Source organism: Bos indicus x Bos taurus, chromosome 20 (assembly GCF_003369695.1).
Source record: "Bos indicus x Bos taurus breed Angus x Brahman F1 hybrid chromosome 20, Bos_hybrid_MaternalHap_v2.0, whole genome shotgun sequence".
Lineage (NCBI taxonomy): Eukaryota > Metazoa > Chordata > Mammalia > Artiodactyla > Bovidae > Bos > Bos indicus x Bos taurus.
Window position 1 is genome coordinate 12722383 of NC_040095.1, and position 25720 is coordinate 12748102.

The window sequence follows — 25720 nt, forward strand, 5'->3', positions numbered from 1 at the left end:
AAAGTAGAAACTCAGGTGATAAAGGTTTCAAACTGACGCTCCCAAGCCCAAGCTACCATCAACTGCAAAAATTCTAAATTCAGTTCACTATGCACATAGCGCTAATAGCCACCATCCCTAGGCAAAGTGCTCTGAATATGTTACTTCATTAAATCCTCAACAAAGCTATCTAAAAGACCAACTAAGAATGTTTTTTCTCCATATTCTGAAATAGTTTCCAAGTGACTGTCTTTTTAAAACAGGCTGATGTTCAAGAGATTTTTTTTTCTAAAGCTCTCCCAAGGATCACTAAACATTTTTTCCCCCACTAAACATTTTTGAAAATTATCTTAGCAAAGATTTAATTACCTAAACTAATTTTATACCAAGCTAAATTACATAGATAAGACTTCCCTGGTAGCTCAGATGGTAAAGCGTCTGCCTACAATGTGGGAGATCTGGGTTCAATCCCTGGGTCAGGAAGATCCTCTGGAGAAGGATATGACAACCCACTCCATATCCTTTCCAGAACTTTTGCCTGGAAAATCCCATGGGCAGAGGAGGCTGGTAGGTTACAATCCTTGGGGCTGCAAAGAGTCGGACACAACTGGGCGACTTCAAAAAATAAATAAGGCTAGAATTGCTGGAGCTGTTGAGATTTGTTATTTTAAAACTGGAATGAAGTTCAGTATTTTTTTGAAGCCCAAAGGCAAAATTTCATGTTTCAGGTCATATATTCATAATACTTTTGCATTATTTGAAAGTTTTAAGCAAACTGCTGCGGCAAAAATTGGAGAGAACGCTTACTCCTTCCCTCCTTTTGGTCAAAAGTAGTTTAACAAAAGTAAATTTCCTAAGTGAAATTAGTAAGCAAGGGGTGAGTCTTTTAAGTTCTGAGATTCCATCAGATCAGTTCGGTTCAGTTGCTCCGTCACGTCTGACTCTTTGTGACCCCATGAATCACAGCACGCCAGGCCTCCCTGTCCATCACCAACTCCCGGAGTTCATTCAAACTCATGTCCATCGAGTCGGTGATGCCATCCAGCCATCTCATCCTCTGTCGTCCCCTTCTCCTCCTGCCCCCAATCCCTCCCAGCATCAGGGTCTTTTCCAATGAGTCAGCTCTTCGCGTGAGGTGGCCAAAGTACTGGAGTCTCAGCCTCAGTCCTTCCAATGAACACCCACAACTGATCTCCTTTAGAATGGACTGGTTGGGTCTCCTTGCAGTCCAAGGGACTCTCAAGAGTCTTCTCCAGCACCACAGTTCAAAAGCATCAGTTCTTTGGCGCTCAGCTTTCTTCACAGTCCAACTCTCATATCCATATATGACCACTGGAAAAACCACAGCCTTGACTAGACGGACCTTTGTTGGCAAAGTAATGTCTCTGCTTTTCAATATGCTATCTAGGTTGGTCATAACTTTCCTTCTAAGGAGTGTCTTTTAATTTCATGGCTGCAGTCACCATCTACAGTGATTTTGGAGCCCAAAAAAGTAAAGTCTGACACTGTTTCCACATCTATTTCCCATGAAGTGATGGGACCAGATGCCATGATCTTTGTTTTCTGAATGTTGAGCTTTAAGCCAACTTTTTCACTCTCCTCTTTCACCTTCAAGAGGCTTTTTAGTTCCTCTTCACTTTCTGCCATAAGGGTGGTGTCATCTGCATATCTGAGGTTATTGATATTTCTCCCAGCAATCTTGATTCCAGCTTGTGCTTCTTCCAGTCCAGCGTTTCTCATGATGTACTCTGCATATAAGTTAAATAAGCAGGGTGACAATATACAGCCTTGACATACTCCTTTTCCTATTTGGAACCAGTCTGTTGTTCCATGTCCAGTTCTAACTGTTGCTTCCTGACCTGCATATAGGTTTCTCAAGAGGCAGGTCAGGTGGTCTGGTATTCCCATCTCTTTCAGAATTTTCCATAGTTTATTGTGGTCCACACAACCAAAGGCTTTGGCATAGTCAATAAAGCAGAAATAGATGTTTTTCTGGAACTCTCTTGCTTTTTCCATGATCCAGCAGATGTTGGCAATTTGATCTCTGGTTCCTCTGCCTTTTCTAAAACCAACTTGAACATCTGGAGGGTCATGGTTCATGTATTGCTGAAGCCTGGCTTGGAGAATTTTGAGCATTACTTTACTAGCGTGTGAGATGAGTGCAATTGTGTGGTAGCTGAGCATTCTTTGGCATTGCCTTTCTTTGGGATTGGAATGAAAACTGACCTTTTCCAGTCCTGTGGCCACTGCTGAGTTTTCCAAATTTGCTAGCATATTGAGTACAGCACTTTCACAGCATCATCTTTCAGGATTTGAAATAGCTCAACTGGAATTCCATCCCCTCCACTAGCTTTGTTCGTAGTGATGCTTTCTAAGGCCCACTTGACTTCACATTCCAGGATGTCTGGCTCTAGGTGAGTGACCACACCATCGTGATTATCTGGGTCATGAAGCTCTTTTTTGTACACTTCTTCTGTGTATTCTTGCCACCTCTTCTTAATATCTTCTGCTTCTGTTAGGTCCATACGATTTCTGTCCTTTATTGAGCCCATAAGATTCCATATCCCCCCCTAAAAAACTAAGAGTTATACTAAACCTTTAGGATATCCTCAAAAAAAAAAAAAAAAAAAAATTGTGCATTTATACAAATGAAAGCCAAGAAAAATGTCCTAATATGCATTAGAAGAACATCAGTAAAACTCCAGTGTGAACATTTTCTTAATGTTAGTGAAGTACAGCAATTTTTTGAATTTTTTTCCCTTGGTCTGAGGTCAGCTTCACCCTCGATCCCAGCAGTGTGCCCACACTGAGTCACATGTTCTAGACTGATCATGGTATAGAAGTATTTTTGTTCCCAGAAATTTCATCTCCAAAACTGAAAATTCATAATGTTCCAAAAAACAACTCAATTTATTTTTGAGGTCATTTATGAACTGGCAGGTAAGACTGTCACTTGTAGAGAAAACTTTGTGTCAGGGTTTCAAAAACAAAGTTTCCCCTCAAATATTTATATTTAGAGGAAAAAGCACTCAGAATGAATAGAAATCTAACCTTCAGTGATTTAAAATTAAGTTTAATAACATGAACATTTATGTGGCAAGTTATTTTTTAACAACATACTTTAAGTTATTTTAATTTTAAAAATTTTAATTTATCTTTCAAGTCAACAAAAGTCATTTATAGATTTAGGGATTTTAGCTTTTCAATTAATTTATTTTAACAACACCAAAACGGGGAAAAGAAAATATGGGTGAAAGGTCTGAAGAGGCACTTCTCCAAAGGAAAAATACGAATGTCCAATCAGCACATGGAAAGATGTTTGACATCACTTAGTCATCAAGAAAATACAAATTAAAACCAGAATGCGATAGAACTATTTTCCAACTAAAATGGCTAAAATTAAAAAGCCTAGCAATACCACAGGTGGTTAAGAATGCAGAGTAATTAGCTCAGTTGGTGGTGGTGGGAAAGTAAAAATAAATCATTTTGGAAACAGTTTGGCAGTTTCTTATAAAATTCAACATATGTACTGATACAACTAATAACATGGCGTGAGAGCATCCTCAGTCACTTCAGTCATGTCTGACTCTTTGCAACCCTATGGACTATCGCCCACCAGGCTCCTCTGTCCACGGGATTCTCCAAGCAAGAATACTGGAGAGGGTTACCATTTCTTTTTCCACTAACAACATGGATGAATGTTAAAAACACACTGAGCAAAAGCAGACAGACACAAAAAAACATGTACCACATGATTCCATTAATATGGACAAAAGCAGAGATAGAGTGGCCTGGGCCCAGGGAAGGGATGCAGGGAACGCTTTATATCTTGATTTTGGTTGTAGTTCCAAAATCAAGATATTTTGGTATATAAATTTGCTAAACCCATCCACTGGAGAAGGCAATGGCACCCCACTCCAGTACTCTTGCCTGGAAACTCCATGGACAGAGGAGCCTGGTAGGCTGCAGTCCATGGGGTCGCGAAGAGTCGGACACGACTTCACTTTCACTTTCACTTTTTACTTTTATGCATTGAAGAAGGAAATAGCAACCCACTCCAGTATTCTTGCCTTGAGAGTCCCAGGGACAGAGGAGCCTGGTGGGCTGCTGTCTATGGGGTCGCACAGAGTCGGACACGACTGAAGCGACTTAGCAGCAGCAGCAAACCCATCCACATGTGCACTTAGAATGAATACATCTTATATGTAAATTACACTTCAGTAAAATTTACTAATCTAATCATCAATTTAACTGCTCTCTGAATTAGATTCGATTTTACCACATCTTTGGAGGGGCAGGCACCCCCTCAAGGGGTTGATGCTCACACATGGAACTCTGCTGTCATTGGGGACCCTCTACACTCGTCTCTACCTATCCACAGGGATTGGTTCCAGGGCTCCCACAGATACTCAAGTCCACAGATGCTCAAGTCCCTTATATAAAATGGCATAGTATTTGTTTATCAACCATGTGCATCCTACTGGATAATGTAAGCCACATTTAGGTTACTCATAATACCTGATACAATGTAAATGTAAATAGTCCTCAGCAGACAGCAAACTCAAGTTTTGCTTTAGGGAACTTTCTAGAATTTTACATATACATATATATATATATATATATATATATATATATATATATTTCATCTGCAGGTGGTTGAATCTGTGGGTTCAGAACCCATGGATATGGAGGGCTGACTGTACTAGAAAGTCGTTTAGTTGTTCAGTCCTGCCCAACTCTCTGCCAGGCTGCTCTATCCATGGGATTCTCCAGGCAAGAATCCTAGAGTGGGTTGCCATTCCCTTTTCCAGGGAATCTTCCTGATCCAAGGATCAAACCTGGGTCTCCCACATTTCAGGCAGATTCTTTACCATCTGAGCCACCAGGGAAGCCCGTACTGTCTAAACACAATTTCATCTGTTAAGCAGGCCACTCACACAACTCACCAGTCAGAGCACCTCCCAGGCTCCCCCGTCGCAGCTGTCTTCCATCCTCACTCAGCTGTCTTTTAAACTTCAGCGACTTTCCAGGGGCAGGAGCCACGTCTGGGTTGCTGCATTTCCGAAATGGCATAGGTGGAGGGGATAATATGTGATCAAGCTGCAGAGAGAAGGACAGTGGCATCACTTGCTGGGGATACTTTCAACCTCAATGAAAGACCCCAGCTGCAGGCACACTTCCTTCCTTCTTTTTCTTCTCTAAATCCCTCTCTCCCAACCCTGGTTTAGAGACTCCAGGCTCCACTGTTGAGTCTTCCCTCTGAAAGAGTATCTGGCTGGCTGCACAATCTCTACCAGAGTGTTTTTCAAGCTGCGGGCCATGGTATATTAGTGGATTATGAAATGAAGTTAGTAGTTTGTGACTAGTATTTTTTAGTGCAACATAATAGAAATGATCAGAGTTCAAGGAAGGAAGGAAAAGAATTGTTACATGAACTGTATACATTAAACATGGGTGTGTGTGTATCCAGAGTCATTATGTAAAATATGTACTTCCATGTGCCAAGGACTGAATGCTGAAGCTCCAATATTTTGGCCACCTGATGCGAAGAACTGACTCACAGAAAGAGACCCTGATGCTGGGAAAGATTGAAGGCAGGAGGAGAAGAGGACAATAGAGAAAGAAATGGTTGGATGGCATCCCTGACTCAATGGACATGAGTTTGACCAAACTCTAGGAGATAGTGAAGGACAGGGAAGTCTGGCATGCTGCAGTCCAGGGAGTCACAAAGAGCTGGACATGGCTTAGTGATTGATCAACAACAACATGGGCCATGATCCCCCATAAAAAATGAAGAATATTGCTCTATCGATTCTAGGGATAATCCATAGATCACTTCTCCGGTTGTTCACAAAAAAAAAAAAAAAAAAAAAATCACAAGCTTTTGGTGCTCAGAAATATATGTAAGGAAGGGAAATTTCTAAGCACCACAGCCCTTAGCGGAAATCAATACATCCCTAGATCACTTTATAGCTTCTTAAAAGAAAATCTGTCACAAGAGTCAGAGAAACCAAAGGCACTTCAAAAGACAGCTTTCTACAAAAGAATCCCTTGTGTCATGAAACTTATTTCAAGATCTGTCCTGCTTTCACAAGGAAACCTTTCACACTTGAATAGTGAGTGCCCTGTGTTTTTAAATGGTTTCCTCCAAGTAAGTACACAGGCATGTATATGTGTCTGGATAGTTATTAATGACAAAAATATTCCTGAGCACTAAATATTCCTGAGTCCCATATTCTCAGCAAGTTATTAAGAAGGAACATGAATTACAAAAAATATTCGCAGATACCCCAACCACCACAGAAAGGAATCAACTTCACAGAAATTTAAAAACAAATAAGAGTTGGGGAGCATTGCTCAAAGCCAGGCATTCTAAGGGCCTCTTCATGAAGATGGGGAAGGATACAAGGCTTTTGGAAGCTTCCTGATGGGAGAGACTGGCTGAGGGGAAAACTGGGTCTTGTTCTGATGGGCGGGGCTGTGCTCAGTCAATATTTAATCCAATTTTCTGTTGATGGGCAGGGCTGTGTTTCCTCCCTGTTGTTTGACCTGAGGCCAAACTATGGTGAAGGTAATGAAGATAATGGTTCAGTTCAGTTCAGTTCAGTTCAGTCGCTCAGCTGTGTCCAGCTCTTTGCGACCCCATGAATCTCAGCATGCCAGGCCTCCCTGTCCATCACCAACTCCCAGAGTTTGCCCAGACTCACACCCATCGAGTCAGTGATGCCATCCAGCCATCTCATCCTCTGTCGTCCCCTTCTCCTCCTGCCCCCAATCCCTCCCAGCATCACAGTCTTTTCCAATGAGTCAACTCTTCGCATCAGGTGGCCAAAGTATTGGAGTTTCAGCTTTAGCATCATTCCTTCCAAACAAATCCCAGGGCTGATCTCCTTCAGAATGGACTGGTTGGATCTCCTTGCAGTCCAAGAGACTCTCAAGAGTCTTCTCCAACACCACAGTTCAAAAGCATCAATTCTTCGACGCTTAGCTTTCTTCACAGTCCAAATCTCACATCCATACATGACCACTGGAAAAACCATAGCCTTGACTAGACGGACCTTTGTTGGCAAAGTAATGTCTCTGCTTTTCAATATGCTATCTAGGTTGGTCACAACTTTTCTTCCAAGGAGTGTCTTTTAATTTCATGGCTGCAGTCACCATCTACAGTGATTTTGGAGCCCCAAAAAATAAAGTCTGACACTGTTTCCCCATCTATTTCCCATGAAGTGATGGGACCAGATGCCATGATCTTCGTTTTCTGAATGTTGAGCTTTAAGCCAACTTTTTCACTCTCCTCTTTCACCTTCATCAATAGGCTTTTTAGTTCCTCTTCACTTTCTGCCATAAGGGTGGTATCATCTGCATATCTGAGGTTATTGATATTTCTCCCAGCAATCTTGATTCCAGCTTGTGCTTCTTCCAGCCCAGAGTTTCTCATGATGTACTCTGCATATAAGTTAAATAAGCAGGGTGACAATATACAGCCTTGACGTACTCCTTTTCCTATTTGGAACCAGTCTGTTGTTCCATGTCCAGTTCTAACTGTTGCTTCCTGACCTGCATACAGATTTCTCAAGAGGTAGGTCAGGTGGTCTGGTATTCCCATCTCTTTCAGAATTTCCCACAGTTTATTGTGATCCACGCAGTCAAAGGCTTTGGCATAGTCAATAAAGCAGAAATAGATAATGGTGAGCTCCTTCAAAAGGTTCCATGCACACACTGCTGCACTCTGTGCCTCGGACCCTGCAGCAGGCCACCGCCAACCCACATGTCTGCTGGAGACTCCTGGATACTCACAGGCAAGTCTGGGTCAGTCTCTTGTGGGGCCACAATTATGAAATTAAAAGATGCTTGCTCCTTGGAAGGAAAGCTATAATCAACCTAGACAGCATATTAAAAAGCAGAGACATTACTTTGCCAACAAAGGTCCGTCTAGTCAAAGCTATGGTTTTTGCAGTAGTCATGTATGGATGTGAGAGCTGGACAATAAAGAAAGCTGAGTGTGAAAGAACTGATGATTTTTAATTATGGTGTTGGAGAAGACTCTTGAGAGTCCCTTGGACTGCAAAGGAGATCCAACCAGTCTATCCTAAAGGAAATCAGTCCAGAATATTCATTGGAAGGACTGATGCTAAAGCTGAAACTCCAATACTTTGGCCACCTGATGTGAAGAACTGACTCACTAGAGAAGACCCTGATGCTGGGAAAGAATGAAGGCAGAAGGAGAAGAGGCCAACAGACGATGAGATGGTTGGATGGCATCACAGACTTGATGGACATGAGTTTGAACAAGCTCCGGGAGTTGGTGATGGGCAGGGAAGCCTGGTGTGCTACAGTCCATGGGGTTGCAAAAAATTGGACATAACTGAGCAACTGAACTGAACTCACTAAGATATGTCTTGTTTTCTTGGGTAGAAAGAAGGTCATCTGCTTATACCTGTCAGTTTTTTCAGATTAAGACTCTCATGGATGTATTCATAGGAAAAATAAATCAGGGATGAAATCATCTGTGAAGTCACTGGACTATGTAAAGTCATAGTCTGTGTCTGACTATGCAATGCAGCATATTCAAAACCATGGCAACAGAGAAAACTGACCTTGCCTATGAGTTACTCCTCTCAAGCTGGTTGAGATGAAGTCGATTCAGTTCAGTCACTCAGTCGTATCCGACTCTTTGAGACCCCATGGACTGCAGCATGCCAGGCTTCCCTGTCCATCACCAACTTCTTAAGTTTACTCAAACTCATGTCGATTGAGTCAGTGATGCCATGCAACCATAGATTACGCTTGCTCAACTATTACATGATGTCAACTCTCCCCCAAGCTCAGCTGTACTCATTGATAACACAGAACAACTGGATTTCAAGCACCTGTCAATAAGTACCATCTGAAATTCACTGCCAGTCAGTGTTTTGGTGCATTTCATTGCTACCTAGTAGTTCAGTGAGAGGTCCTCAAGCTAGCGGTGCACCCACTCCAGGATCTGCCCTGACCAGCAGGGAAAAGGAATTACAGACTGTATTTCTGGAAATACTTGTTACTTTAATGTTCATTTCATCGGTGTCCTACTTTGGAGGGCCTCCAAGGACACTCCAATTTCTGTCTAGTCTTAGACACTTTGCCCTTAAACCTTCTGGATGATGAAATGTAGCAAGGGCACCTTGGACAGTAACACGTCAGCTACTAGAAAATGCAGAACCCACTCTGGGTTCCAAATGCAGTCAGTCCATTACACAATGCAGAGGTTGATTCTGCCTCCTTCTTAGCTCCGTTTGTAGCCTCATCCCAGTTGTTTTTTCTTTTTTCTGCCAATATTTTGGGGAAATTTAAGCAAATCTACAACAACAGAAAAGTTTAATACAATGAACACCATATTCCCTTGACAAGTGGTGAATTGCTGACCTTGTTCTCCCTCTCTCTCTTTCTCTTTAATGCACCAATCCCACAGCAGAGTTAGTTCCAGACATGGTGAATTTCTACCCCTCAATACTTCAGTCTACCTCTTCTAAGAACAGAAGAGGCATTCTCGTAAATTCTCTTGCCTTGTATTGTATGTATTCTTCTGTCGCGAGTCTTTCCTTTTCTAAGGGAAGTTTAAATGCTAGGAATAAGACAAAATATCATGTAGACTTAATATTAACAAATCTGCTTTTACACTGAAAGCAAAGCTTGCAGCCACAAGGTGGCAATGCGTCATAGACATTCAACAAAATGCTCCATAATCCCTACTCTTTGTGTAAATGCACCAGTAACCCCTCAGAATAACCAAGAAAGTTAGGGTTCCTCCATTTTGTCATTTTCTCTTAATTACTAGTGGCAGTTGCATAAAATACACGTATTTTTTGTTTAAGGTTCATCAACTTCTGCTACTTATTTTTCACCTGAAGTTAAAGTTTTCAGCTTGCGGAATTATAATTAATTTCTCTGGGGAAGACTGTTATATCGCCAATTAACAGAGGGTGAAAAAATAGCAGAGGAAAGAAGATAATTCCTAAGGAGGAATTATGTGATTTCCTTACATGTTTCCAGCAAAGCCATAAAAGACATGAAAAAATGTAGAAGAAAGAGAAGGAAATCAAGGAGAAAGTGTAGGCAAATAAAATCCATTTCATCACGTATAGAATCATAAGCTATTAGTCCCTAAGCCTAAGTTTTTCATCAGAATCACAACCCCAAGAGGAGGGTATTATTTTTTAAATCTGGCAAAATCTAGGTGGTGAATGGTGAGTGCTGCAAATGTTTCCAACACAGTATAAGCAGAAAAACCTATAAGCATTGTGCCACATTCCAGGATCCCATTTCCTTCCTCACCTCAAATCACACTCCCAACAGGGCTCTCTCTAAATACATCGTTTTTCCAAACTTGCTGTGCTGTCAGTGGCTCTACTTTTCTTTCTACAATTAGTCAAAGCTTCTCAAAACAGTCCACTACAGCCTTGCAATATATTTTTCATTTTTGTCCTGTTTCAAACACTCGTGATCCCTTTAAAAACAATTCATCAGACCCTGGAGCTTATGGCAGACACTCAACATATCACTTTGGACATTGCCCTCTGAATGATTTCAGTTTAATGTTTTCCAAACTCACAAAAGTCCCCATACTACAAGGAATTCAACTGAAAACAGAGGGTGTCTTTTCAACTTTCACGCATGTTCAAGGACATCTAAGCCTGCACTTGTCACACTTGCTCCAAACATTTCTAATTTCCCTCTCCAAGTAGTCAGTAGCCTCCTAGAAAGCCAGCCCCTTCTTTCCTGTCACATACTCACCTAAGACACTGCTAGCCACAAAGTATCCTGGATTGAAACGCATTCTCCAGGAACAGGCTCCATTCATCTGTCAAGGGACACTTGGGTTGCTTCCATGTTTTGGCTATTGTAAACAGTGCTGCCATGAACACTGGGGTGCGTGTATCTTTTCCATTTAAGAGTATTTTTCTTTTCTGTATAATGGCCAAGGAGTAGGATTGCTGGATCATATGATAACTATTTGTTTTTTTAAGGCATCTCCGTACTGTTTCTCATAGTAGCTACACTAATGTACATTCCACCCAGGAATGTAGGAAGCCTTTTTTTCCACACCTTCTCCAGGACTTATATTATTTGTAGTCTTTTTGATGATGGCCATTCTGACTGTATCTATGAGATGTATCTATGAGATGTATCTATGAGATGATAGACACTTGTAGTTTTGATTTGCATTTCAGCAATAATTTTGCTAATCGTTTATCATGGGACACAGGTAAGTGTTTTAGAGAACAAATACACAACTACTCTAAGTCTGATACAGACTTGGGGTAAAGTTTCCAAAATTACCAGTCCTATAGAAGCACTAATCACCAGAAATCCACATCAGTTTTTTATATTGATCATCCCCACCCATTGCTTGCTGTTTTACAAGTATTATGCTGAGTAAAACACAAGAGTCCACCACAATTACACTATGGTTACTGCCATCAGGAAAGATGAATTAAAGGCAAATTATTTATAAGATTCCGTCTTACCACTTCGTTTAGTGTCTCTGCCATCACCATCACCACCACCTCCAAACATAAACCACGGATTTATTCTCCTATGGCTATATACCATAGTTTTTTATCCATTTCTTTCTCAAAAGGCACATTACAACTTTTGATGAACATTGAACTTGCAGCCTTCTTAATTGACAATTTTCTCCAAACTCATCTCCGGACACTTTCCTGCCCAAACATATGGGATATCTCATTTACACATGTTCACATAACCATCATTATTTGGAAACTAAAGAGATTTTTCCAACTTCGGTAAATGGCAATCCTTTTGTCTAGCTTCTTAAGTCACAAACCTTACACTTGCTCTAAACTTCTCTTTCTTACTCCATAGCCAATGAGCAAATCCCCTAGCTCAACCTCTGAAATATATCCAGAACCCAATCACATCACCATTTCTACTCCTGCCACTCCTATCTCTGCCTTTCAGATCTCTCTTGCGATAGCCTCCCAATAACTCTCTGCTTCCATCCTACTCTCGGCACAGCAGCCAGTGACCCTTGTAAAACGTAAGCCAGATGCTCCAGATCCTCTTCTTGGAGTCCTCCCCTGACTTCCTCTCTACCCAGAACAAAATCCTAAGTCTTGACAATGACCTACAAGGTCCTGACACCTCTACCCTTATCACTCTGCTCCCAGCTCCTACCCCTCCATACACTCCACTTCCTTTCTGTTGCTTGACCTGAAAAGCCCCAGGCATCTTTCCATTCATGACCTTTACACCTATCACCTCCTATATCTGGGATGCACTGCAGATACTAGCTACCATGCTCCCCCACATACTCCAGGTCTCTATTCAAAAGTTACTCTTTTTTTTTGGCAGGGGGAAGGTTTTCTAATTGCCCTATGTAAATGTGTTACTGAATGCAAATTTGAATGCCCCATGGATGGTGAAGTCAAACAAATTGAAACATCAGAGTTTGGAGCAGAGAGAGGTTTATTGCAGGGCCAAGCAAGGAGAATGGGTGGCTTGTGTTCAAAAAACCCAAACTCACTGAAGAGTTTCAGCAAAGCATTTTTAAAGAGAAGATGAGGGAGGGGCATCCCAGGGTTTATCATCAGCCCGTGCACAAGTCTCTGACTGGTTGATGATGATCAATCCTTAGTCAGCAGAAGGTTGGGGGCTAGGTGCTCGTGATCATTAAGCAAGAATTTCTTCCATTTCCTGCAGAAAAACTCAGGAATATACATGAGATACTATCTAGGTGGGGCTTCCCTGGTGGCTCAGTGGTAAAGAATCCACCTGCAATGCAGGAGATGTGAATTCAACCCCTGGGTCAGGAAGATCCCCTGGAGAAGGAAATGGCAACCCATTCCAGTATTCTTGCCTAGAAAACCTCATGGACAGAGGAGCTGGCAGGCTACAGTCCATAGGGTCACAAAAGAGTCAGACACAACTAAAGCAACTGAGCATACTATATAGGTACTTCAGAGAGAAGCTAAAGCAGAGAATATGGGGGAGATGTCTATCCCAGGAAGGCCCCATAGGGTTCTGTCCCAGGAAAGTCCCATAGGATCTTGCTTGGTTACAAAAGGACATGCCCACCACTTTTTTCCCTTTTCAATTTTTCCTCCATAGCATCTATTGCCACATGGCATGTTAGATCTCTCATATTTATTCTTCTTCTTCTCTCACTCGAAAGTAAGTTACATGAAATTATATACTACTCTTTTGTCCTCTCTTTGTCCACTGTTCTACATAAAAGGCATCTTGTCAATATTGGTTGAAGGAACAAATTGCAAATCTCTCAAATTGCAAAAAAAACAAATTAAATTTGGTTTAAACAACAACAATGAAAACATACACAATAAAGGGTTTCAATTACTTGAAAAAAAAATAGAATCAGCTTCGAATATTAAATGTTACTCAGTGTGAAAATACTAAAGGGAGTCTCTAACATTTTGAATTTTGACAAAGTTGAACACTATATGCATGAAAAAGACCCTTAGGTTTAAGCAAATGGCATCTTGAAAAGAATCTTTTCTAAATACAAACTAATATGCTACTTTTTGAGCACTGCTACCTCTGAAGGTAATTCCTAATAATGAATTAGTAGACCTGTTAACTCTATCCTAACTAGCAAAAACATCTATTTTATTGACTATGCCAAAGCCTTTGACTGTGTGGATCACAATAAACTGTGGGAAATTCTGAAAGAGATGGGAATACCAGACCACCTGACCTACCTCTTGAGAAATCTATATGCAGGTCAGGAAGCAACAGTTAGAACTGGACATGGAACAACAGACTGGTTCCAAATAGGAAAAGGAGTATGTCAAGGCTTTATATTGTCACACTGCTTATTTAGCTTATATGCAGAGTATATCATGAGAAACTCTGGGCTGGAAGAAGCACAAGCTGGAATCAAGATTGCCAGAAGAAATAGCAATAACCTCAGATATGCAGATGATACCAAAAAAAAAAAAAAAAAAGATGATACCACCCTTATGGCAGAAAGTGAAGAGGAACTAAAAAGCCTGTTGATGAAGGTGAAAGAGGAGAGTGAAAAAGTTGGCTTAAAGCTCAACATTCAGAAAATGAAGATCATGGCATCTGGTCCCATCACTTCATGGGAAATAGATGGGGAAACAGTGGAAACAGTGTTTTGGGCTCCAAAATCACTGCAGATGGTGATTGCAGCCATGAAATTAAAAGACACTTACTCCTTGGAAGGAAAGTTATGACCAACCTAGATAGCATATTGAAAAGCAGAGACATTACCTTGCCAACAAAGGTCCGTCTAGTCAAGGCTATGGTTTTTCCAGTGGTCATGTATGGATGTGAGAGGTGGACTATGAAGAAAGCTGAGCACTGAAGAATTGATGCTTTTGAACTGTGGTGTTGGAGAAGACTCTTGCGAGTTCCTTGGACTGCAAGGAGATCCAACCAGTCCATTCTAAAGGAGATCAGTCCTGGGTGTTCTTTGGAAGGAATGATGCTAAAGCTGAAACTCCAGTACTTTGGCCACCTGATGTGAAGAGTTGACTCATTGGAAAAGACTCTGATGCTGGGAGGAATTGAGGGCAGGAGAAGGGGACGACAGAGGATGAGATGGCTGGATGGCATCACTGACTCGATGGACGTGTTTGGGTGAACTCCAGGAGTTGGTGATGGACAGGGAGGCCTGGCATGCTGCAATTCATGGGGTCGCAGGGAGTCGGACACGACTGAGCGACTGAACTGAACTAGCATATCACTTGTGTCTATCAGTTCCTCCTTTTGGTAATTCCTCATTGATTCTAAAGATGTGGGACCTGTATTTTAAAGACCCATCCAGAATGCATGTGTCCTGAGGCCAAAATTCACTAGTTCAAAGGGATCACCGATGTCAACTGCATACATAATGGATGGGATTTCACAGTAAAGAAAGAGTGACTAGTAACATGGGGTTATGAAGACACTGTTCACTTATTCTGTTTCTTGATTTTAAATATTCTACGAAACCATAGATATGAAAATAAATGAATAATTGTACCACTGCATAGACTATGCTTGTAATCTTAATTAACTGCTCTGTTGCTTCCATCCAGAAAGGAATCAAACTAAAAACCTGAAATGACTTTATTGCAAAATTTGGCTTTATTTACATTTAAACCAAAGCCTATAAACAACATTTTAAAATTTGATAAGGTTCTATAGCTAAGACAGTCATTGTTGTTTTCATACTAATTCCTCAGCATCTAGGAATGCTAATACTTGCTATCCTATTTAGGACATTTAACTATTACTACGCTTGTTTCCTCATCTACAAAATGTTAATAGGAATACTACCTATCTCCTGAGGTGGTTATGAAGTTTAAAAGAATTCATATATGCACTTAAAACAATTTAGCTGTGCTGGTTATTAACATCCCCGTGTAGGAAGTCACTTCATTCGGAAACATCTCTGCATGTGCGCTTCATCATAAATGGTTTGCAAGGAAATTAAACTGATTACAGTTTTACTGAGTTGTCTTTTCTTTTTCTTTATGACTCAAATGAGAACTTGGTTTGAATGAACCACTTTAAAATTTTTTCAGGCCAAAAAACAAATAACTAGATAAATAAATAAAAATCATTTCAAGCTGTAATTTCATGCTGGGCCCTAGAGCACAACTCCTGGGTCTTGATCATGAGGTTCTCAGCATGTGAGAAGTGAGAAGCCTACTCCAAATTTGAATTCTCAGGCACAGAATCCCACTGGCATGCTACTTAACTCCTCTCTGAAGAGTGGACATCGTGGACCTCAGAGATAGTTAGGATGCAGAGGGAAGATGGATGCAAAGGACTTGACAGAGTGCTTGGCACATGTAAGCACTAAGTAATAATACATAACCTCCCTTCCCCAGCATCCTGAATTCTCACTACAGATTGAGTTAGACACTGAGAGAGCTACAATCTTGGACCACATTTTTCTGGGGCCCATTGAACTGAATTTGCTGGCATTCATTTTGGATTGTGCCACCCAGAATGCATGCTTCCATTTAATAATATTGTAAGAAACAGCCCTCTGTAAATCCCGCCACTTTGTTCTATAAACATAACAGCCTATATTGAACAGTATCCTCCTTGTCAAGTCCTTGTCAAGACTCATCGCTATGAAAATATTAAGAAGCTGTGTACCAGATATTCCTCTGGGCACAAGAGTGGATAGAAAAGGGAAAAATTCCTGTCCACTAGGAGCTTCATTCCAGTTGGAGAGTCAGAGCCCAGGAGAAAATGCTGTCAGTTCTCTGCACTAGAAACCATTCTGCTTCTGCTGGGCTATGGTCTTATTTTATCCTAGGAAGCCCACGAACCATAAAACGAATCATGTTCCTCTAACTCAGCCACTAGAAAGCACAGGGTAAAGCTGGCAGTCCATCATCAGCAAGTGTGGCTGTCCAGTTTCTATCAAGACGTCATGGGTCTGGTTGCTGCATAACCGCACTGGATTTCACCTTACCCTCTGCTGGACTGAATGCTTGTGTCCCCATTGCAGATTCGTATGTCGACCCCTAACCCCTCAAAGTGATTGTATTTGGAGGTAGGACCTCTGGGATGTGATCGGCTCATGAGGGCAGAGTTGTCACAAACAGGAAATCCCACAGAGTTCCCTTGCCCCTTCTACCATGTGACAACATAGCTAGAAGGGGTGTGACTATGAATTAGGAAACAGGCTCTCATCAGACTGTGGCTGTGATCTCATCTGCCAGTGGCTCCATCTTGGACTTCTTGCCCTCCAGAACTATAAGAAATACATTCTGCTTTTAAGGTACCCAGTCTATGTCTATGGTATTTTGTTACAGTGGTTCAAACTAAGACACTCTCTACACCAGTGGTCTCAAGTCATGGTAATCTTGCCGCCTGGGGGACATTTGGCAATGTCCCTCTGGAACCATTTTTGGTTTGTCCAACATAAAGCGGGCAGGGCATGTGCTGGGATCTACTGGCCAGAGACCAGGCATGCTGCTAAACACTCTGAAAGGCACAGGACAACCCCCAACAACAGGGTTATTTCCGCATAAAACATCCATAATACCGCTGGTAAGACACTGCTCTACACTTGCTTTCATCTGTCTTCATCTATTTTCAAGTTACTCATCTTGCTGAGTTATGTGTTACTGTAGGTCATCTTAAAACCTTCTGAGAACAAGAGTGCAGCAGGCAAAAAACAGAGAGCATAGATAGGATCTGACCGAGAACTGTTCATGTCAACAAAATTTGTTAAGCAAACCATTTCCTGAGCTACATGAATTTACCCAACCTATTTAGCTGTTCATTGCATTTCACTTTCTCAATGAACATGCATTTTTGAAAGCTACTTCAATAGAACATATTTAAACTGAAAGATGTACTAGATACCAATATCGTTTTCCATCTTCAGTTTTGTAATTAATTCTTTGAATCACAAACTTCAATTAGCAATATAAAAGTGTTTTAGAAACATCCTAACATACGTTAGTAGATCAAACTACTATGGCATTCACCTAAACAGAGCTGCACCACTGGTTCCATCTCTTAAGAGAATTGATTTTCTTTCTTCCCTCCCGAGAGAAATATGTAAATTAGCACTTTGATACCACAATCTCGCTGTTGTCTGTCAACTCAACTTCAAGAAAGTTAATTCCTTTGCTTATGAACATCCCCCCGCCCCCTACACACACCGCCAGCAGTATCATCAGTCCCAAGGACAAAGCACCACACAGCAGGCACTTAATTGTGATCTGAACATGAAGCAATAAATTCAACTGTCTACAGATGAAAAAACAGTTAATATTATATTACAGGTTTTTGCAACATAGCACTTTTCTTAGTTTAGAAATGACAACACTAGAGAAGTACAAGGAATATACTGATTTGACTTTGCATACACATCGCCTATTTTTCTGTCTCTTTAATATTCACGGTATGTCCTTGGCCTTTAGTTAGGGATCTGATCTATGCCTGAAGTTGTTTACGTATCTGAAGACATTGAATTCCCCTGGTACCATAGTGTCCCCACCAGCAATATAACTAAAGATTCTGACCGCGGTTAACAAAGGAGGCAGAGAATATTCTCACCAGTCATCGTCTCTGCATTTAAATTCAGAGGGAAAGTCCCCACAAGGCCACAAAACTTGACATTCTGCGCCTGCTTCCCCTCTGGTAAAGACAGTAGACGCCCAGGCAGGTTGTAGTATTACGCTCACTTTACTAATGGGCAAACACATTGGGAAAGAGTAACCCCTGCAAAGTTATCAGCTCAGGAGGTACAAAAGGCATCAAGCTCAAGATTCCTAACTCCAAAGCCCATGTTGCTTCCACTGTTTCAAACAGCCTCCTTAAGAGGGGTCACTGCCACGGAGCACGTGGAGCCCCAGAAAGTTAACTTTCATTTCCTCTTCCATCCCTGCTCTGGGAAAGCTCCCCAGAGGAAACGGAGTCTTACACCCTGGTGTCAATCAGTGAATGACCTAGTTCAGTCCTAACTGGCCGTTGACAGAAGCAGTTTCTAGGATTTCTTAGCCGAAATCCTCAAGTCAAAATTACAGAATTACAAAATAAAATCACCCGTAGTCTAATTCCTAGCTTTTCAGAAGACAGAGGTCCAGCCAAGTCAACCACCAAGCTTCGCAGAGATAGCTGGTGCATGAATCCAGCCCAGAATGCAGATTTCTAGACCTATCATCTATTTATTACCTTTCACACCTTTCTCCCTTACCTACTCCTGCAATCCCACTGGTATCCACCACTCCATTATAATTGACTTATGTGATTTTCTATGGGTTTTGTTCATACAGGCTTTATCAGCCAATGGTTGTTTTAACAACTTGACATTGTGCTAAGGGCTGAGGAAGGGAAACAGAATGAACATAGGCATCTTCCTGAGGGCGCTTCTACCACAGTGCAGGAGATAGACACAAAAGCAGAGTCATGAAATGACACAGGTGTGAGGGACTACAATAACCTTGAGCAGAGTTGTGGTCCAGCATCTAATTAATTTCCAGCCCTTACTGTTTTGGCTGAGGCATGCTGACATCACTTAATGCCTAAAATGCAGGAAGGGGTTGACTAGAATTTACTCACAGAGATTAGGATCTTCTCAGGGACCCTGAAGCCAGTGCAGAAAGCAGCACAGCATGGTGTGTTCAGTTGCTCAGTTGTGTCTGACTCTTTGCGACCCCATGGACTGTAGCATGCCAGGCTTCTCTGTCCATCACCAACTCCTGGAGCTTATTCAAACTCATGTCCATCAAGTCAGTGGGTGATGACATCCAACCATCTCATCATCTGTCGCCCCCTTCTCCTCCCACATTCAATCTTTCCCAGCATCAGGGTCTTTTCCAGTGAGTTGGCTCTTCACCTCAGGTGGCCAAAGTATTGGAGTTTCAGCTTCAGCATCAGTCCCTCTAATGAATATTCAGGACTGATTTCCTTCAGGATTGACAACATTGGTAATTTTCCTTCTAGCTTGGGCTTTTCAAGCTTGTCTTTAATGGAGTACAGAAAAAAAATCTGTTTTCTAAGCAAGGTGGTCTAAGAAGGACTTATGAGAGAAATCTCTCTTTGTTGAGAAGCTGCTAAGATAAGCGACCCCATGGACTGCAGCCTACCAGGCTCCTCCGTCCATGGGATTTGCCTCGTCCACGGAGGAGCCTGGTAGGCTGCAGTCCATGGGGTCGCTAGAGTCGGACACGACTGAGCGACTTCCCTTTCACTTTTCACTTTCATGCATTGGAGAAGGAAATGGCAACCCACTCCAGTGTTCTTGCCTGGAGAATTCCAGGGACAGAGGAGCTTGGTGGGCTTCCGTCTATGGGGTCGCACAGAGTCGGACATGACTGACACGACTTAGCAGCAGCAGCAGCAGAGATAAGCATTATATAGGGGAAATACCTGAGTCTACAGGGTCTAAGACTGAGCAGGACTATTTTGTGCTACGGCAGGAGGAAGGATTTGCTTGCTGCTCCAGAGATGGAAAGAGAAAGAACATGTAAAAATGTGAGGATGGGGGAAAAGGGTGGTTAGGGAGTTTGGGATGGTCATGTACACACTGCTATAGTTAAAATGGATAACCAATAAGGAACTACTGTATGCTCATGGAACTCTGCCCACTGTTATGTGGCAGCCTGGACAGGAGGGAAGTTTGGGGAGAATGGATCCATGTATATGTATGGCTGAATCCTTTCACTGTTCACCAGAAACTATCACAACATTGTTAATCGGCTAGACCCCAGCATAAAATTAAAAGTTTTTTTTAATACAAAATAAGCATTGAAAGACAAGGTGTTTTTTCAACTAAATGAAAACCAATGGAGGAGGAAAACTGGCAGCTAAACCATCACTATGCTGACAAAGGTCCGTCTAGTCAAAGCTTCGGTTTTTCCAGGGTCATGTATGGATGTGAGAGCAGGATCATAAAGAAGGCTGGGTGCCAAAGAACCGATGCTTCTGAACTGTGGTGTTGGAGAAGACTCTTGGGAGTCCCTTGGACTGCAAGGAGATAAAACCAGTCAATCCTAAAGGAAATCAGTCCTGGATATTCATTGGAAAGACTGATGCTGAAGCTGAAGTTCCAGTACTTTGGCCACCTGATGAGAAGAGCTGATTCACTAGAAAAGACCTTGATGCTGGGAAAGATTGAGGGCAAGAGAAGGGGGTGACAGAGGATGAAATATCAAGTTCCCAGCAAGAGATAGCACTCACATGTTTCTTCTCTTCCCCCTTCCATTTCCTCTTTGCCTGGTTCATTTTGACAGAACCATAAAAGAAAATAACCAAGCACTAGAACTTCTGATCAGTAACATCTATTGAACCTAAAAATAAACTTTCCACAAGTGTCTAGGAAAAAACTGAAACCTGCCCTTCTTATAAAAATAATGTGCTCTTTAACTGGAAAAACATATAAATTAATATTCATTTCATGATTTTACATTAAGAGGAAAAAAGGGCTGTTTGAGCAAGTCCGCTGTGGGTAGCAGTAGCAAACTGAACCCTGACCCAAGAGATAAACAAACACTGTTCGGAAAAGCATTCCTGAGAAGTATGAGTCACGCGTTCTTAGCAGCTTAGGGGCCTCACCTGGTTAAATGGAAATATTTTAGAAGGACAGGAAAAACAGTCACTGAGAAATTGGCAAATAGAGAACTCAAAGGAGTGTTCTGGGGGTCAGAGGTAGTGCCAGCCCACGCAAACTATTTTTATCAGCTTCATTTCTTCTTTAAGAGGGAAAACGTAACAGAGAATGTGAAGGGAATGGAGAAGAAAGAGAAGGAGATGACCAAGGAAGAAAGGGGAGGGAGACGGGAAGAGGAGAACAGTCTGACAAGAGCTGTTCAGGGACATTAATGCCCTGTTGCCATGCCCCTTCCCCAGCTCCTACCCTACCCCCCACCTCTGACACGACCTCACACTTTCACTCTGGTTGTGTCCACCCCCACCACAGAGCCTAAAAACCTTCTCTCTCAGCAAAATTGAAAAGTATGACAGTGTTAGTTGCTCAGTCGTGTCTGAATCTTTGTGACCCCATGAACTGTACGTAGCCTGCCTGGCTCCTCTGTCCATGGAATTCTCCAAACAAGAATTCTGAAGTGGGTTGCCATGGTCTCCTCCAGGGGATCGTCCTGACCCAGGGACCGAACTTTGCATTGCAGGCAGGTTTTTTACCATCTGAGACACCAGGGAAGCCTTAGCAAAATTAACACATAATAAAGAAACAAATATATTAAATCTATTAAATATGTATAAATGAGTATAGTCCATAATTCTAAATAAATAAATTATGAGACCTTCAATCAGTCTTTCCCTTGCTCAGCACCAAATCTTTCTTACCACTCGGTCTCTCTCTGACCAGTCTGCCCAGCTGTCTACCCTGGATCCCCAGGCTGAGTCTCTGCTCCTTAGTTACTAGAATCCCTAGCTTGGGCCCCCAGAACTCAAGGTCAGGCCTTGTGTCCAGGGTCCGGCACCAACTGACTCTTGCCTCTGAAAGGCAGCCTGCTAAGGACCAGATCCCAACATGATGTGGGGCTTCAGTGCCTGTCTGCTCACTGCCACACATCTGCCCCACCTCCACTAGGAGCCACACCGAAGTTTTAAGGCTTGCTTTGGGCTTCCCTGGTGGCTCAGACAGTAAAGAATCTACCTGCAATACAGGAGACATGGGTTCGATTCTTGGGTTGGGAAGATCCCCTGTAGAAGGGAATGGCTACCCACTCCAGGATTCTTGCCTGGAGAAATCCATGGACAGAGAACCCTGGAGGGCTACAGTCCAAAGGGTTGCAGAGTCGGACATGACTGAACGACCTACACTAGAACTTTAGGTTACAGTGCTAACATCCCAGCTTTCCTTTGTTCAGTCACAACATCCCAGGGCTGCTTCCCAAGTCATCGTCCACCACATGGACTCCCAGCCCTCAAGAGTCAGGTGAGCCCTAACCTACAAGCCCCCAGGGGAATATGAGCCAGAGAAACATGGGGAGGAGACAATGAGTTGGAAAGACATAAGAGGCAGGAGGGAGAGGGTGGGAAATGCGATGAGAAAAGCAAGAAGGAGGAGAAACACAAGCAGTGAATAGCTTGATAGACTCTCAGAAAATGACTCCATCTTAACTTTCCTTCATAATCTACTATTCAGTTGGGTCATGAGTGCATGAGTAACTTGACCCCTCTGATCTTCCAGTTATCGATTACAATGTTCTTGAAAAGTCTGATCGGATGGCCAACCATTACTGGAAGCTCATATACTTTTATGTATTCTCCACAAAAGGGTCTGGCCCCCAAACAGGAGCCCTCTGTTCTGAACCCCCATCCCCACCAGCCCACACATTCTGGGAAGAAAACTCTTCTCAAAGTTTCAGGAGTGAAGGACAAGTCAAGATGTTCCCAGCAACCAACTGAAATCAGGCCAGGAAAAGACTTTGCCTTTGGCTACAGGTTCATAACTCTGCTAAAATAAGCATTCACCAGAAGCCACAGAGTAGTAAAAACAGACAGAAGATAACTCACTGTCAGGAATCCCTTGAGTTCTCAAAGCAGCCCCCAAGGACTGAATAGAGCTGCGTAAATAAGACCGACACAGCAACAAGAAGAGTTGAAGAGGATTGAGAGTTCGATCCTATTCTTTTTTTAACCTATAAACAAGGTATTTTTAAATCTATAAACAAGAACTCTAAAACTACTATTAAAAATGTACTCACTTTAGCCAAGAAGAAGAAACAATTCTGTTCCCCTTCCATGAAAGAACAAAACCAACCCAATACACAGGAATTCCAAGTAAACTCCTGACAAGGTACGGAGCCAACCAGTCCTACCTCAGAAAGCGTGAACACACTGACATCTGCTAACATCTGAAAGAGATGACCCACATCTGGGGACATTTCAACAGTCAGTATTTGATCCAGCTCTGGCTCCCATGCTCAGGTCTTTATTTTTCCTTTTTTGCCTGAGACTTGCTGGTGGAAGAGGCTCTATGTCGAATATGCATGAGTGCTAAGTTGCTTCAGTCGTGTCTGATGCTTTGTGACCCTATGGACTGTAGCCTGCCAGGCTCCTCTGTCCATGAGATTCTCCAAGGAAGAATACTGGAGTGGGTTCCCATGCCCTCCTCCAGGGGATCTTCCCGACCCAGGGATCAAACCCGCATCTCGTATGTTTTCTGCATTATCAGGTGGGTTCTTTTACCACTAGTGCCAGACTGGAATCAAGAAACACACTAAATTAGGGAAAGCTTCAAATCTGAGCTTGATGTCGTCTGAGAACAGAACACTCCACTCTACATGTATAGTCTTCCTTTCACTAAATCTAGGGTTCTCATATATAAAACTTAAAAATAGGATAAATTAGATTTCTTCTCCTTTGTGGGGATTTTAAACAATGAATTTCTCCACCATTTAAATGCTTATTTAAAGTTTAAGAAAAACTCATTCACCAAATGTGACAGCAGAGCTCTCATCTCCAAGGCTGCGCCCACAGGACTGGTCTGGCTAGCGAAGTACATGATCCCCATCCATTTGTATCATCAGAGCTACCAGAAACCAGGCTGCTTCCCCATCAGGGCTATGGGTTTTCTTTGTCCCCCAACTGCCGCCATGATTATAGTCACCCCCTACTGCTGAGATACCCCATTCCCATAAGCTCAAACCACCACAGCCACTAAATGTTCATTCCTGACCTTCACCATTCATTGACATTGCCGAGACCAGTCAACTGCAGCCCACACTCCAGATAAGAATGTGCTGGACCACAGCCATACTCGTTTGCTCGCATACCTTCCACTCTGCCCACATCAGCAGAGCTGAGCAGTTGTCCCAGAGACCATATGGCTCGTGAAGCCCAAAATAGTTACTATCTGGCCCCCTTGCCTGAACTGATTTCTTCAGTAACTTTACTGAACATTGCCTATGTGCTGAGTGCTGTCTGGGCTCTGTGGAGGGAGCCGCAGGCAAAACCCAGCCCCTTTCTTCAGGCGCTAATTAGGGCTATGATGCAGAAACAGGATACGGGTGGTTAGAGACCATCTCTGTGACAGGGGGCCATTCGAGCAGAGACCTGGAGGGGGAGGAGTGAAGGACGAAGAGGCTTCCACGCCAAGAGAAAGGCAAGTTTGAGGGTCTTTGAGTGAGAGTGAGCGAAACAGCATCACGTGAGAAACAGCATCCTGGTGTCTGGGCCATGCCCCCTTTCCCTGGTCTCAGTCCACCCATCCCTCCCTCTCTCACTAGGCACAGCCTCACTGCGTGCCAAGCACCATCCTAAGTGCTTTAGGCAAGTGATCTCATTTAATCTTTAAAACAACCCTCTGACATGGTATTACTGTCATCCCCATTCTAAAGATAAGGAAAGTGAGGACTAGGGTGTTCAAGTGACTTGCCCCTGGCATCAGAACTAGTGACCAACAAAGACTGAGCCCACGGCTAGTTGTCAGACCCGTCCTCTTCCTCTATGCCATCTTCATGCGGGCAGCACCGGCCCTGCCACCCAGCTACGGCCCTGCAGCTTTCTGTGACTGTTGCACCTGGTACCTGGTGGCAGGGGCAGGCCACCTGGACTGGTGGGAGAGGCTTCCCTGAGCCTGCTTCCTTCTCCACTCTCTGTTTTTGGACCAGATGCTCACTGAACTCCGCTCCTTCCTCCATCCCCGATGTCACATACGTCTCCTCAAATCACTTCCAAAACAAAGTCACCAAGCTATAGAAGCCTCACCAACTTAGGGAAATGACTTGCACAAGAAGCAAAGAGGAAGGGAACTAATATTTACAGAAGGCCTTCTGTGGGCCAGGCACGGATATAAACATTGTGGACTTTATTTCTGGGAGATGATGCTTGGTGAGAAAATCGAAGTAGGAAAACACAACATCTTCCATTTAGATTTTTGCATTCCACAGTGCAGGAGTCACCAGAGGGGGATCCAGCAGAGACAGACTGTAACTCTTAGGGACCACAAGGACTGCTACGCTGCTCCTCGTGGCCACTCGCCATCCAGCGTCCCGAGACAAGACACACAGCAACATCCTACTCCTTCTTATCTCAGCCCATGTTCTCTGACGCCCTACTGTCTCCCCTCGCTCCTTTAAGAGCTTATGTCAGCCTTTATGCTTTGCTCACAAGTGTGATGATGGTGTCCTGGGCACAGCTGATTAGTCCTAAAGCAACCATTTATGCATATACACATTTACCTCTTCCTAGAGGCGCAGGAGCCCATGGGCAGTTAGGACGCTTGGTGATTTACCATGATTTCCCAAGCGTTCCCAAGACAGGTATGTGGACTAAC

The 25720-nt window shown here is 42.8% G+C and overlaps 1 protein-coding gene across 5 annotated transcripts in view; it reads right to left on the reverse strand.

The window, feature by feature from the left end:
* MAST4 (microtubule associated serine/threonine kinase family member 4) overlaps positions 1–25720 on the reverse strand; it is a 619741-nt gene that overhangs the window by 436832 nt on the left and 157189 nt on the right. For all 5 annotated transcript variants that reach the window (XM_027519962.1, XM_027519961.1, XM_027519964.1 and 2 more), the window contains exon 2: positions 4926–5079. In XM_027519962.1, coding sequence (XP_027375763.1) covers positions 4926–5079 — 154 coding nt within the window. The remainder of the gene's footprint in view (positions 1–4925; positions 5080–25720) is intronic.